The sequence below is a fragment of the Kwoniella pini genome, chromosome 1 (genome assembly GCF_000512605.2).
Source record: "Kwoniella pini CBS 10737 chromosome 1, complete sequence".
In the NCBI taxonomy this organism is placed as follows: Eukaryota; Fungi; Basidiomycota; class Tremellomycetes; order Tremellales; family Cryptococcaceae; genus Kwoniella; species Kwoniella pini.
In genome coordinates, this window is record NC_091716.1 from 932527 (window position 1) to 945631 (window position 13105).

Sequence of the window (13105 nt, forward strand, 5' to 3'; positions counted from 1 at the left end):
GTAATAATTACGCAATCAATGTATATTACTGGAATCGTCATTTGGAGACTCCACAAAAAGAACACGAGGTTAACACATGGTTATTTAACCTTCGCTTTAATATCGTAAACGTTCAGTATCATTACTACTATATTTGCATGAAATGTACTCATCATCCACCTTCAAATTCAGTGACTTCACTAAAGCAGTAAGATAACCTTGAAAGAGCTCCCGGCTCATGAACTGTACTCTGCAAGTTTGTGAAGCGAATTTACAGAAAAAATCGTAACGATAAAGGCCTTTCAAAATGGCTCAACCCCTTTCTTCAAATGAAATAAATAAATTATGTGCAAATTTAGTATATCAGGTTGCTTATGCATTTTACGATACACCTTATATAATCATTTTGAAAATGATGGTACATGATAATGTGTAAGTTCATATCTCAGTATACCGACAAAGAACCTTCTGAGATACAAAAGAAGAGCTAATCAAAATTGTGGGTTCGAGAATAGAACAACGGAAATGGAATTGGCTAATAAGATTGGATTAACGAGTCCTGAAGTAAGAAAATATATGGGTACATTACATATGCATAGATTAGTAAGGCGGTAAGGTTATATCTATATTATTCACAATTCAGTCCCTCGGATTTTCTATGCTGACTCACATGCTTTGACTCCTTTATTTCTCTTCTTCTGCTTAACCTCAAATTGATTATTCATATAACCTTGATTCGCTCAATATTCAAATATCAATTTCAATTTTCATCCGATCTTTCGATTGCTTAAATTCTTACACAGGCATGTCAATAAAGAAAAAGTACCTATACCAGAATGGCGATTAAAACAATTAGCAGCTCAACCTGAGAAATTAAATCAACCTATAAAACCAGGTCAACCTAAACCAGGAGCAATAGATAAAGATGGGAAACCATTAATAATAGAAAGAGAACGTACGAAAGATGTTCATTATTGGTATTTAGATTATAGAGAATTCGCAAATGTTGTTAAATATCGATTGGCAATTATGAGAAAGGGAATCGATGATAAGATTAAACAGGTGAGCAAATATCTACTTTTTGAAGGCAATTTCAGAAGATTGCGGAAAGGAGAGTCATTCATCAAGTCATAATGTATTATCAGAGGGAAATAGACTTGGCCGAAAACTTCTGTCCGAAGCTCATTAATCCACTCCCTTAAAAATTTATCTTTACTTTCGGAAACATCTTAATTGAAGCTAATTTGCTTTTTGGTACATAGGAAGTAGGTCATAGGGGATATATATGTCCTCTTGACGGTAAAACATATGATCCTTTAGATTTATCAAATATATTTGATCCATTTACAAATACATTTAAATGTGAAGATTGTCAAACAGAATTAATTGAACATGATCCTTCAACTGCATTAGATGGAAAAACAACTACATCACAAGATGCAATGCAAAGATTTAATATAGCTACTTCACCAATAAGAGAAGCTTTAAAATTAGTTGAAGCTCAAACTGTACCTTCTTTAAATATTATAGTTTGGATATCACAAAATATTAAAACAACAGTTAAAGGAAATGGTGAATTAGATGAACAAAATAATGAAAAAGAAAAGAAATTTGAAGTTGTTATTGGTAAAGATGAAAATGAAGAAAAAGAAAAAGAAAGATTAGCACAACAACAAAGGTGAGTTTAAATTTTTCTCTTTTTTAAAAATTTTGGTTGTAAATTTATATTTATTAAATTAATTTTTTTTAATTAATAGAGAACAAAATGCATTACCACATTGGTATACACATTCAACAGTTACAGGACAAGCAACTACATTAGGTATAGCAGATCAAAAAAGAAAACAAATTTTAGCTGAAAGAAATAAATTTAATGAAAATGAAAAAGAATTTCAAGATGAAAGTCTTAAAGCACATTATGAAATTTTGGATGAAAATGAACAAGGAGAAGATGAATTTGAAGAAACTCCTACACCTACTATTGAGAAGGAAATTCAAATACCAAGTATTAAGATTGAAAATGCAATTGATATGTTAGAAGATGACGAAGATGATGAAGAAGGAATGGAAGATATTTCCTCAATTCCAAATGGAATTAACAAAGAGGATGAAAGAGGTAGAAGGGAGGGCAATGGTCAGATGGTTAATGGTATGTTTATCTTCCTTATACCATTTATATTCAATTTGAAGATCGTTTCGTGAGGTATACATGGTAGAGAAAGCGATGAAGCTAATCATATGATGGTCTTAATAGTCGCTGGAATACCGAAAAACATCGAAGACGTTACAGATGATGATTATGAGTTGATGAGTACGGAAGAGTATGAGGTGAGTCAATTGTAATTGGTTGGAGGATGTCTAATATTGATGAATTATTCAAATATTTTCAGGCTTACGCTCAGGCTATGTATGGATGAAATGTTGGATGAAACGTTTGTATTTTTTGCAAGTCTATTAATCAAGGGATTACTTTGTGCAAACAGAACGCAGTAGGAAAATTGAGTTCAGCAGTTGTTGTTGTTATGAAACTGTATTTTTACTGTTGTGATACTAGACGAAAACTTTTACAGCATAAACTGCATCTACGAAAAAATAAAAAACAAAACATGCATTGAATCATATTATCAAATGAAAGCAAAATATATACGATTTTGAAGGGAATTAATCTAGTGATTTAAACACCAGATATAATACCTACTCCCATACCTATACTAAAACTTAATAATTGATTTTCACAAATTTTTCTTCTTTCACCTGCTGCTATTCTTTCAGCTTCTGCATCAGCTAAAATCATAGCAGCATGTCTTGATGCAGATTGAAGTCTTAATGTATTATTTGATAAATTTATTAAATGATAATTATGATTATCAAGCTTTTTTTTTTTAAAAAAAAAAAATCAATTAAATAATATAATTAGTAAAAATCATACATTATGAATTTAATTATTTAGATTGAATGAAAAAATTAAAAAACTCACTTCGGTTTCCCAAGATAATCCACCATATGAAACTTTGAGATTTGGTAATTCAGCTAAAATCTTATCTTCTTCTTCTTTTCTTTTTTGTTCAACTAATTCTTCTTCATTTATCATTGGTATAAGATTCAAGGGTGATTTAGTTTCAACAATTAAAGGTTTATTATCTATTTGAGTTGATACTGGCGGAGTAGGTGGTCGTATTTCATCATTTATAACGTTTAATTTGATATCTTCTGTTTTATTTGGCGTGGATCCTGCGATAGGAGATGAATTCCCTTGTGAAGTATTTGATGTTACTGTTGAAATTGATGCTTGAGCTCTAGCTTGACCAAATGGTTTACCAGTATATGGATTAATCACTACTCCTGTTGTAGGTATACTTGATATATTCTTTGGAGGAGCTGTAATGGGAGTAGTAGGTGTAGGAGAAGCGCTAGCTTTATTGGGTTCTGGTGTATTTATATTTGTAGATGAAGATGGTGAAATGACGTTAGTCTTTCTTTCAGACCATGATAATCTTGGAGTAGATGTAGGTCCAATTGGAAGTTTTGCGGGATCTGATGGCGTAGAAGGTAAAGGTACAGATTTGATCTCTTCTCTTACTACGGGGTTCGAAGGAGTGACGGCTAATCCAGCACGATTTAATCCTAATGGACGAGCAATAGGAGTATTGAGATGAGCTAAAGCTCTTGGTCCAGTAGGAGGTATACCTAGAGGAATTCTTTCGGAACGTGGAGCTGAAGGTGGCATTCTATTCAGATGCTTTGTTCCCCCAAGTGGGACGGCTACAGGAATGGGACGTGTAGGATTTGGGGTTGATGCCGGTGCTGGTGCTGGAGTTTGAGTCGTGATTGCAGGAGGAGCTGGAGTAGGAACAGGAGAAGGTATTCTGGAGACGATTTTCTTTTGGGGAGGAGGAGGAGATCTGCTTCTAGAAGGATATCGACGTTTACTTGGAGAGGGTCTCGAAGATGGTGATCTAGTAGAAATGGAAGATATTATTGAAGGTGACCTTCTACGCCTGTAAGATGAAGTAGGTGGTGAATAAGGGGATCTAGAACGTCTATCATAATATCCTCTTTCTCTATCACGCCAATCTCTTTCTCTTTCTCTAGGATATCCTCGATAAGGTGGAGGTGATCTTGAACGACGTCTAGAAGTTGGAGGTAAAGGAGATCTAGGTCTAGGAGGTAATCCAGCAGGATTGATTGAAGTTTTTTGATTTGTATCTGTTGTTGTTGAAGTAGATGTAATTTGCCCTTCTTCAGGTGTGCCTGTTCTACTTCTTGATCTAGATATAGAAGTTGAACGTGATTTAGATCTTGATCTATTAGGATGGCGAGGTATTTTTGAAGGTGAATAATCCGATGAAATTGAATATGATCTTGTAGGTGGACTTGTAACTCTCCTTCTATCATATTCTCGATCTCTATATTCATCTCTTCCACTTGCATAGTATCCCGTTGGTCCTCTATCACGATCAACATCTCTGTAATCCCTATTATCTCTTCGATCATATTCTCTATATCTTGAACTTTCACCTCGATATCTATAATCTTCCCTTTCTCTTGATGACCATGGCGGGGAACTCTCTCTATATGAGGGCCTGTAACCTCTTGGAGGTGGTGAAGGTGAACGAGGCATCTTTCAATGTGTCGCTGATTTACTGAACTATGCTATTACTCTTAATATGAATAATATCAAAACACTTTTCAGACCTTGAATCTTCTTTTAGCTCTTTAAGCATATAGCGGAATCAAATCTCGAGGGAGCAAGGAATGTTTAACCGAAGTTTAGCCGAGGATTGTAGCCGGTGGAGTATGTCCAGCTGACTGACAATAACAAAATAAAGAAGCTAATGGATGTACTGTTGACACCTCATAATCTATATCTCAAATGTAACGACATATACTGCTTACTCTGCAAGCTGAATCCAAAGTAATATGCTGAGACCTACCTCAATAATTCAATCCAGAGCATCCACTATAGGATGGATCGGGCTAGGAGCTATGGGTAAGCTTTGTAAAGACCTTAGCGGGATCAGTTCAGCTAATATCTTGATTACAGGTCATCCCATGGCTCTCAATCTGTTCACTAAGACTTACATATCTCGTCAAAGTGACAATGCAGAGTCGTCACCTAAGTTTACTATCTGTGAGCAAGATGAAAGCAGGGTATCCGCCTTTTTATCAGAATTACGGGAAAAGGGAGGAATTGAGCTAGTTAATCAAGTGGAGAGAGTTGAGAATGGGAGAGAGTAAGTTTGATTGACTGTGCGACGTACGACACAACCTAGGTCTCAGCTGTTGATATCAACCGTGTGTCTGATTCACTAACCTTGACTTGACCCGTGTACCTGTTTGACCTATTATCTGCTCATCACTTGCTCATCTTATTATCTGCTTTTGGCTGATGAAATCTCAGAATGGCCAAAACGGCTTCTCGTATTTTGACGATGTTACCTTCGACTCCACAAGTGGAAAGCGTTTATCTAGATAGTAAAGATGGAATAATATCAGGTCTACTCTCCCTATCTGAAAATTCCCAACCTCTAGCATCCCTGTCGATGAAATCTCAATCAAAAGAAAACGCAGATATCGAAAACTTATCATCCTCTACTACAATTTCTTCTGGCATTCCACCCAATACAGAATCGTCTAATGTTTCATCATCTACGATTTCCCAAGATTATTCCACTGCGTCACTGAATAGCCCTTCATTACCGAACGAGGCACATACACTTTTGATTGACTGTACAACCCTTTCACCTACATCAGCTACATCAATAGCTCAGCGTGTCCATCAAGAAACTTCTGGTAAAGTCTACATGCTTGATGCACCTGTATCAGGTGGTACAATAGCAGCTAAAAAGGGTGAACTTACAATTATGTTTGGATCACCTTGTTCTTCAGCAACGGATTTGGCAATACCCTTATTGAAAACAATGGCAAAGGATAATAGAGTTGTATATTGTGGTGGAAATGGTAAAGGTGTAGGAGTGAAAGTGTGTAATAAGTAAATCCCCCGCAAAACTTATCCCATCTCATGGAACTAGCTGATGACATTCGATATTAGCTTGATATTATCTATCAATCAAATTGCCTTAGCAGAAGGTTTATCATTAGGTAGAAGTTTAGGTATTGATCCAATTTTATTAAATGATGTTATAAATACTTCTTCAGGTAAGTCAAGAAGGAAAAATCAATATCAAAGATTGAACTTATATATCTTATCATAATAAATGAAATTCATTTTTTACCAAAAAAAAAGGTCAATCATGGTCATCTAAATTAAATTCACCTTTAAAAGAAATTGAAAATTCACCAGGATCAAGAAATTATCAAGGTGGTTTTCAATCTCGTTTAATGTTAAAAGTAAGTTTTTTTTTAAACTTAAAAAAAGAAAATGAAATTTTATTCCCCTCAAAATCATGATTAATTTTATATTTTCTTACTTTTTATAATTTTTTTATTTTATTTTCCAGGATGCAGGATTAGCTTTAGAAGCAGCTGCAATTTTAGATTTACCAATACCAATGACATGGGCATCAAAAAGTATTTATGAAGCTGTTTGTAATGAAAATAAAGGTGAATGGGCAAATAAAGATTTTAGTATAGTTTATGAATGGATTAAGAAAAAACAATTAGAAGGTGTTGAAAGAGGTTGGAAAGCTGATCCAACTGAGACCTAAATTTGTCTGTATTCATCCAGTGTGTACTGTACATGTGGTCAGATTGAGATCAATTTCAACAGTCCATTCTGGAGTTTTGTAGCATATTGTTATTATAATTCACTTTTTTGATCATCATGCATGTTGTTTGATATCACTATTATACAACGACGAAATCTCTACAATGATTATATACAACATACTTACAACTTAGTAATTCACTTTTTACATATATACAACGATTATAATACTAACACTACAGTGGATGACATGATGGGAATGCGAAATGTTCGATGTTATAGGAATACAATTGATTTGGTGTCGATGAATAAGGTTATCATGATTGTCCTTCGAAATCTACAAATATCTTTGCTAATCTGAACTGACTTTTCCAAATTCCCTTGCTTAGCTCACAAGGGAATCGTCCCAATTACCAAAGGATAAAAACCTCTTTCCATTCTTTCTGTTATTGTTATTCTGCTCCCTATTCAAGCTTCTATTTTCGGCAGATTGAGGAACTTTATTATCCCAGTAGATTGACGGACCAACTTCGAGATTGCTTTCGATAGGAAATGAAGAATTACCTCCAAATACTCTCAAATCTTCTTCAAATGGATTTCCACCTTGTTGTTTACTTCCCAGCCAATTCAAACTATTTTCAAAAGACTGAGAGATGAAATCCTCATTTTGTTTTGAATGTGATATTGGACCAGACTTTACTTCAGTTCTCCAAGCATTCCCATATGGTCCAGATTGCTCAGCATCTCTGAATCTATTAGCAAACGAGTTGGTTCTCGTTTTGCTCAATTTGCGATTTTCCGATACATGACTTGAAAGAGGAAGTTGAGTTGACGGATCCACTTCAGTATCTTCATATACCGCATCGCCAATTTCACCAGGAGGTCCAGTCTCAATTCTTCCAATAGGGGGTCTGAAAACTACATAGATCGAAATCTCATTAGCAATGATCAGCTGGGAGTCGAATCATATTTTCAAAGACTGACTTTGCTCAACAGCTTCACGAGATGATCGATAATTCCTCTCTTCCAATGCTTTAATACTAGGTTGTTTAGCTTCCTTATAGTTTCTGATGACTGGTTGATTGGATAGACTGAACCTGGCTGGAGCAGAAGTTTGTGATCTCTTTTCTGCGTGCTCTAAACGAGGTGGATGAATATCTCTATACGCTTCGGTCAAGGATGGTGATACCTGCTGATGCACTTGAGGCGTTTCCCAGAGTTCATCCGTTCCTTCGACTTCTTGTACAACCGGTGGGATTGGCTCTTGCTGTCTTGTGAAGTCAGTAATTGGCATCTGTTGCTGCTGCCTCTTTTGTCTGCTATGTTTCTCTTGGACCCTCTTGGCTCGCTCTTCCTTGCGGGATCTCCTGGAAGGAACAGAGCTGGATTTCCCTTTGCCTTTATATTCCGTGAAAGTTTTGTTGATATGTTGAACGATCGAAGGATCAATGGGTCGATCCAAAAGATGTTTGGTCATGTCCATACCTGACATTCGCTTTGAGGTAGATCGTTGTGGCGCCGGGGCAATTCCAGGTAGCTGAACTTGTGGGATAGCCTGGAGAAGCGTTCTAGTATCTTTTACTGGTGGTTCAGCGATATCTTCCGATGGGCTCCTGGTGAAGTTTGGTATAGTCGGAATGAAAGGCTTACTTTGACCTATATCACCTCCTTCCTTCTGTCTTTCTGGTCCTTGTTCAGGTAGAAAGTCATCGACCGTGACCATTTGAGATGGTTCAAACTCTTTTTGGATTGCTTGCCAATCAATCTGTGAGATTGAAGTGGGGAACAACTGTGCTAAAGCATCTAGATCGGTCATGGGTTCATTCGTGAAATATCCAGAAGGTGAGGGGATGAGAGGATCTTGATCAGCCCGAGGGAGACCATAAGGACCGCCCGACCCGAGTGTTGGTGCATGAGTAATCTGAGGAACTTGCGGGTCGGTATCGACAGTGTGCTCTTGTCTTTGAACAATCACTTGAGGACGGGTTTCGTGCTCGCGGGTATTTCCCTCATACAGATGATTGACAAACTGGTGATAGCCCAAGGCTGTTTGTGCCGATGGAAGCGATTCTGGTCGAGCGACTTGATCAGTCAATAGTCTTTCAGCCAGTTGAAGCTCCCTGTAGTCAATAGGGCGCGCTTGTAATTCGTCTGGATGATCCACGGGCTGAGAGAACGGGACGATTGGATCATCTCTATCCTGCTGCATGTGTCGACTATGATCATACACAGGAGCTATGGCCGATGACTGGTCAGGCAATTTGTCTCCAGGCGGGACAGCTCGTCTGAAAGCGAGTGGTGTTGGTTTCTTCTTTTTCAAAGATGAAGGAGGCTTATACATGACATGACCCAAGACGTCAAAATCGCCCAGGCGAATACTGTGCGAAGGATTCTCGGAGCGGGATGTATCGGTATTCGTTGATTTTGGAATATAAGCTTTGTCTTTATTGGTGAAATTGAGCTTGTATTGGTTTTGCGGGAGCACAGGGAGTCCAAGTGATGAACCTCTCTTTCTAGAAGGCAAGTTGGGTTCCACACGGATGGCATCGTCGTTTTGGGGATCTTCCTGGGAAGGATTTAATGCCGCTAGAGGGAGTTTGGGTGTGAAGTCCCGTGTGACTGGGCGTTGTTTCCGAATGGAGACTTCCAACCTTGCTTTTCTCCCTGCAGCAATCAATTCGCTTACTCTCTCCCCAAGCCGATCACTATGGGATGGTCTGGAGTTTGAAGAAGTAGATTCGTTCAACGGCTGGAGAGGTGGTCTGTATCTCGCCTTATAGTCTGTCCAGGAGATTGTGTCGATTGGCTTACTAGCGTGTCGCGGCTCACCGAGCATCTTCTTGTAGCTCCTCTGACGTACCGCTTTGATGTCTCGCAGGGGCCTTTTGGGGGTTGGGAGAGTCTGAGCGACCTTTTGGACGTATCTGAAGATGACCGATTAGCCAAATCCCAAATGAGGTGTTCCCGAGATACAATAATACTTACTGTTTCACTCGGTCTTGACAAAGTCGATCCTGTGTCAAATGTAGTTGAGGCCCTTCTTCAGCTATGATGTTGTGTCTTTTATTGATAGCTTTTTTTCGTCTCTTTCTTCTCCTTTCATCTCGATTCATAGCCTGTGTATCGCTGTCCAAATCCTCATTTTCCGACTCGGGCAGCCTGAAAGTTTTGGTCAGACGGAGCCTTGGAGTTTTGCCTCTCTTATGTCTGTATCTAGGTGGTTCGTTCTCATCCTCACCGAACAAGCCAAGTAACCTTTCGTTAGGAGCGGGACCATTGCGGGCATATGTCTTTCTCTTTTTTCGAATTGGGATGTGGTCCGGAAAATCCTCTTGGTGCCGGTCATTGAGTTGATCAAATGCGTCGACCGCGTCAGGAGAACAGGAGGGATCTCTCCAGAAACTTGTTGAGCCCTTTCTTTTAGCACCGCGATATGAGGATCGGACAGGAGGGGCCGGCGGAGGCGTAAGAGCTCCACTTTGTGATGTGGCGACTAAAGGTAGAGGAAGACCGTGCTGAAAAGCGTGAGATCTTCCCTTCCCGTACCTGCGCGTCTTTCGGAAGGTTGACTTGCTCTTGTCTCTTGAGTAGCCGGCAGGAGCACTAGAATGAGCTCTGCTGTTCATGACGATATCACGTTGCTGAGTTTCCGGAGGCACAGATTGCTCGGCATCGCTACTAGGTACTAAGATGTTGCGTTGCGTGCGGTGCCCAAGATTGCTAGAGATGTTATGTTACTTTTCATCTACGAAGAGGTTCATGACAGAGCCGGTGATATTGAGCAACTCACCGTTCGGTCCTTTAAGCTTGTTCTCTTGTCAACACCAGGTGCTCTCGGACAGCTGTTTCAGCCTCATATCTTCGAGACAAGAAAGAAGGAGGCGGAATCTTGCTTTCGTCATCGTCTTCATCAGTAGTGCTGAGTCGCGCAACTTCCTCTCTTTCTTCACGCTGAATTGATCTACGTGTTTTGGATCGTGTGATGGGACTCTGAGCTGATACTCGTGTGCCTTGGTCATCGGTCTCTGGGGAGATTGAAAGCGAGATAGGTCTTGGAAGAGCTTCATCTATAGTACGGGGAGCGTTTGTCCTTTGTTTGTCTTGATGTGCGAGCCCTTTGGCTTTTGGGGTTCTATGAAAGAGTATTGGGAGGTGATTGATATACTTCGGTGGAGTATACGACTGATGTGGGTGGAATGGTAAGGGCGTATCATCCAATACTCTAGGATTCATGACCTCTCTGCCCAGAGCTGGAGTTATCAGCTTGGTAGGGGGCGGAGAGGACAACGAGTTCAGCATATTGTGTGAACTTTTTCCCTTGGATTTGTTCTTTGGCGTTGATAGAGCCCCGAGGGAAGCTTGCAATTCTTCTTCCAATTCATCGATCTCCGCTGTGTTGTCGAGCTCTTCGCTTGGTAAGGGATTTGGGATCCATATCCCAATATCATTGTAAGCTCCATCATCAACCTCAGGTTCTTTCTCTTTCTCTTTCCCTTTTCCTTTCGGTTTCTTGCAACTTCGGCTCTTTCTTGCGGGCGTAGGTTTCTTGGAGAAGGATAATGTACCTGTGATAAGAGTAAATCATGTCAGACATAGCGTATCGTTATTCGGCAGCAGACTAGTGCTCCATTGCCGCACCTTCAGCCACTCTTGCTGTTGAAGTTTTAGGTGCTGGTAGAATGGCATCGAGCATCCCAAAGACCCCTATATCAAAAACAATCAGCAGCACCCGGGAGTCTGAGCATAGTGACGATGGATACTTTACCTTTTCTAGGTCCTTCTCTACTTTCGCTTTCTGCGTCATTCTCTTCCTCGGCATTGCTCTTTGGAATCGATTGTTTAGTCTTGTCATCCTCGAGCTGACGAGACGTTGATGATTTCCCTGTAGACGAAACTTTGCTCTTTCTGCTTGATGTGGAATTGACTTTAGAAGTCTACGCATTCAGGAATGAGCTTTTGTTTCCACTTTTCGAAGTAATTTTGTGGGCTCGCGATGCTTGATTGCGACATGGAGTCCTGGAATTAGAACACTTACTCTTCCTTTTCCCTTTCCTTTCCCCTTAACAACTTGCTTTGTCCCTTCCTGCCTCTCTTCAGCCTGTGTATCGGGCCAGGTTTTCCATGTAGGCATCTTCGAGGGCCCCCATGTACCTGTAAACCCTTCACAGAACACTGATGCCTGCTTCACAAATATACTTGACTCAAATTTAAGAGCTAAAAGAAAGGAAAAGTAAAGGTCAGTCACGAATGAAAAGTATGATTTTGCCACTGGACACCCTCCACCGACTTACCCCGCATATACCCTGAAACGTTAAACTCATCAAATCTCATTACTCATTTTCTATTTATCATTCCTCTTTCTCCTTCTGCTTTCATCATTCTCATCATAAACTTCATTACACTACTTTTACAGAAGATCAATCTCGCGAAATACGGATATTAAACAACCAAATAAACTATAAAACGGAAACAGGAAAAAGGTTAGAAGGTGTATTTACAGAATGATCGTTAAAGTCAAGGTAAGTTGAATCAACTTTCCCTCCCTTCCGATCATCATCATTTGTCCTTTGATGGGGTGTTGAGTATGGAAAAAGTCGTGTATTTGAACGTAATACTAATATCACATTGATTTAGACTCTCACCGGTAAAGAGGTAAGCTGGTAATTGATCGAGTCGCCTTATCCGACTAAACAGCTGACAAATAATCCAGGTCGACATCGATGTGCAACCAGATATGACCGTCAGTCTGCTTATACCTATCTATTTCACTTATTCGATATTCTACTCCCATCGTTTCATACTTCACATCAGATCAGATCTCAACATCAGACATGATCTTGCCAAGCCAATTACTGATAATTGGGAGAGCTTTCATATCCTCATCCCGCTCTTTCCCTTCAATCCCTCATCTTCACCAAAAAATACGACTAAGTGCTGAACATATACTGATATATCACTCATAGATCAACAAGGTGAAAGAAAGAGTCGAAGAGAAAGCAGGAATTCCACCAGTACAACAACGTTTGATTTTTGGTGGTAAAGCCATGTAAGCTCGCTCACTGAATATCATCTTGAGTGATAGCTTATAAACCTTCATAATTGGTAGGGCCGACGACAAAGCTATTCAAGATTATAAGATTAACGCAGGAGCAGTCATTCACTTGGTATTAGCTTTGAGAGGTGGACGTTAAGATTCGCCTCGATTGGATAATGTGGTTGTGGAGATAGCGGAAGGAGTGTGGAGAGGGACCTCTTCAATAGCATCAGGTAGAAGAATCATGCATAATTTGTATACCATTTCTCATATCCCTTGAGATATTTGTTCATATTCAAACTTGAGTTCACTCTGACTTGTACGATTGCAACATAGATATATCATGAATTAGGTGATCCCGCCGGTAATTGATCTTTGATTCCTCCACTTTTGCGTAAGTGTTTGTGTTTTCAAGTCTTTTGAGT

At 39.3% G+C, this 13105-nt stretch overlaps 6 protein-coding genes across 6 annotated transcripts; 3 read left to right on the plus strand and 3 right to left on the minus strand.

Annotated features, from left to right (window-relative positions):
- Positions 1-286: 286 nt before the first annotated feature.
- Positions 287-2396, plus strand: I206_100365 (uncharacterized protein; the record flags this gene model as incomplete). Its single annotated transcript, XM_019152735.1, has 7 exons — positions 287-411; positions 495-590; positions 783-1041; positions 1242-1657; positions 1737-2128; positions 2234-2307; positions 2370-2396. 7 exons carry the CDS (start codon positions 287-289, stop codon positions 2394-2396), a joined length of 1389 nt encoding a protein of 462 aa, XP_019014873.1.
- A 257-nt stretch (positions 2397-2653) lies between these two features.
- Positions 2654-4600, minus strand: I206_100366 (uncharacterized protein; the record flags this gene model as incomplete). Its single annotated transcript, XM_019152734.1, has 2 exons — positions 2654-2851; positions 2957-4600. 2 exons carry the CDS (start codon positions 4598-4600, stop codon positions 2654-2656), a joined length of 1842 nt encoding a protein of 613 aa, XP_019014872.1.
- A 299-nt stretch (positions 4601-4899) lies between these two features.
- On the plus strand, positions 4900-6647 carry I206_100367 (uncharacterized protein; the record flags this gene model as incomplete). Its single annotated transcript, XM_019152733.1, has 6 exons — positions 4900-4969; positions 5024-5213; positions 5381-5971; positions 6032-6138; positions 6227-6330; positions 6441-6647. 6 exons carry the CDS (start codon positions 4900-4902, stop codon positions 6645-6647), a joined length of 1269 nt encoding a protein of 422 aa, XP_019014871.1.
- Positions 6648-7031: 384 nt separating this feature from the next.
- I206_100368 (uncharacterized protein) lies at positions 7032-10272 on the minus strand (the record flags this gene model as incomplete). The annotated part of the gene is made up of 3 exons (XM_019152732.1): positions 7032-7564; positions 7631-9570; positions 9632-10272. The coding sequence occupies 3 exons, from the start codon at positions 10270-10272 to the stop codon at positions 7032-7034; spliced, it is 3114 nt and encodes a 1037-aa protein (XP_019014870.1).
- Positions 10273-10447: 175 nt separating this feature from the next.
- On the minus strand, positions 10448-11777 carry I206_100369 (uncharacterized protein; the record flags this gene model as incomplete). Its single annotated transcript, XM_019152731.1, has 4 exons — positions 10448-11211; positions 11285-11350; positions 11412-11580; positions 11682-11777. The coding sequence occupies 4 exons, from the start codon at positions 11775-11777 to the stop codon at positions 10448-10450; spliced, it is 1095 nt and encodes a 364-aa protein (XP_019014869.1).
- Positions 11778-12147: 370 nt separating this feature from the next.
- Positions 12148-12837, plus strand: I206_100370 (ubiquitin-like protein-NEDD8-like protein RUB3; the record flags this gene model as incomplete). The annotated part of the gene is made up of 5 exons (XM_019152730.1): positions 12148-12165; positions 12281-12298; positions 12357-12386; positions 12610-12692; positions 12753-12837. 5 exons carry the CDS (start codon positions 12148-12150, stop codon positions 12835-12837), a joined length of 234 nt encoding a protein of 77 aa, XP_019014868.1.
- Positions 12838-13105: the final 268 nt, after the last annotated feature.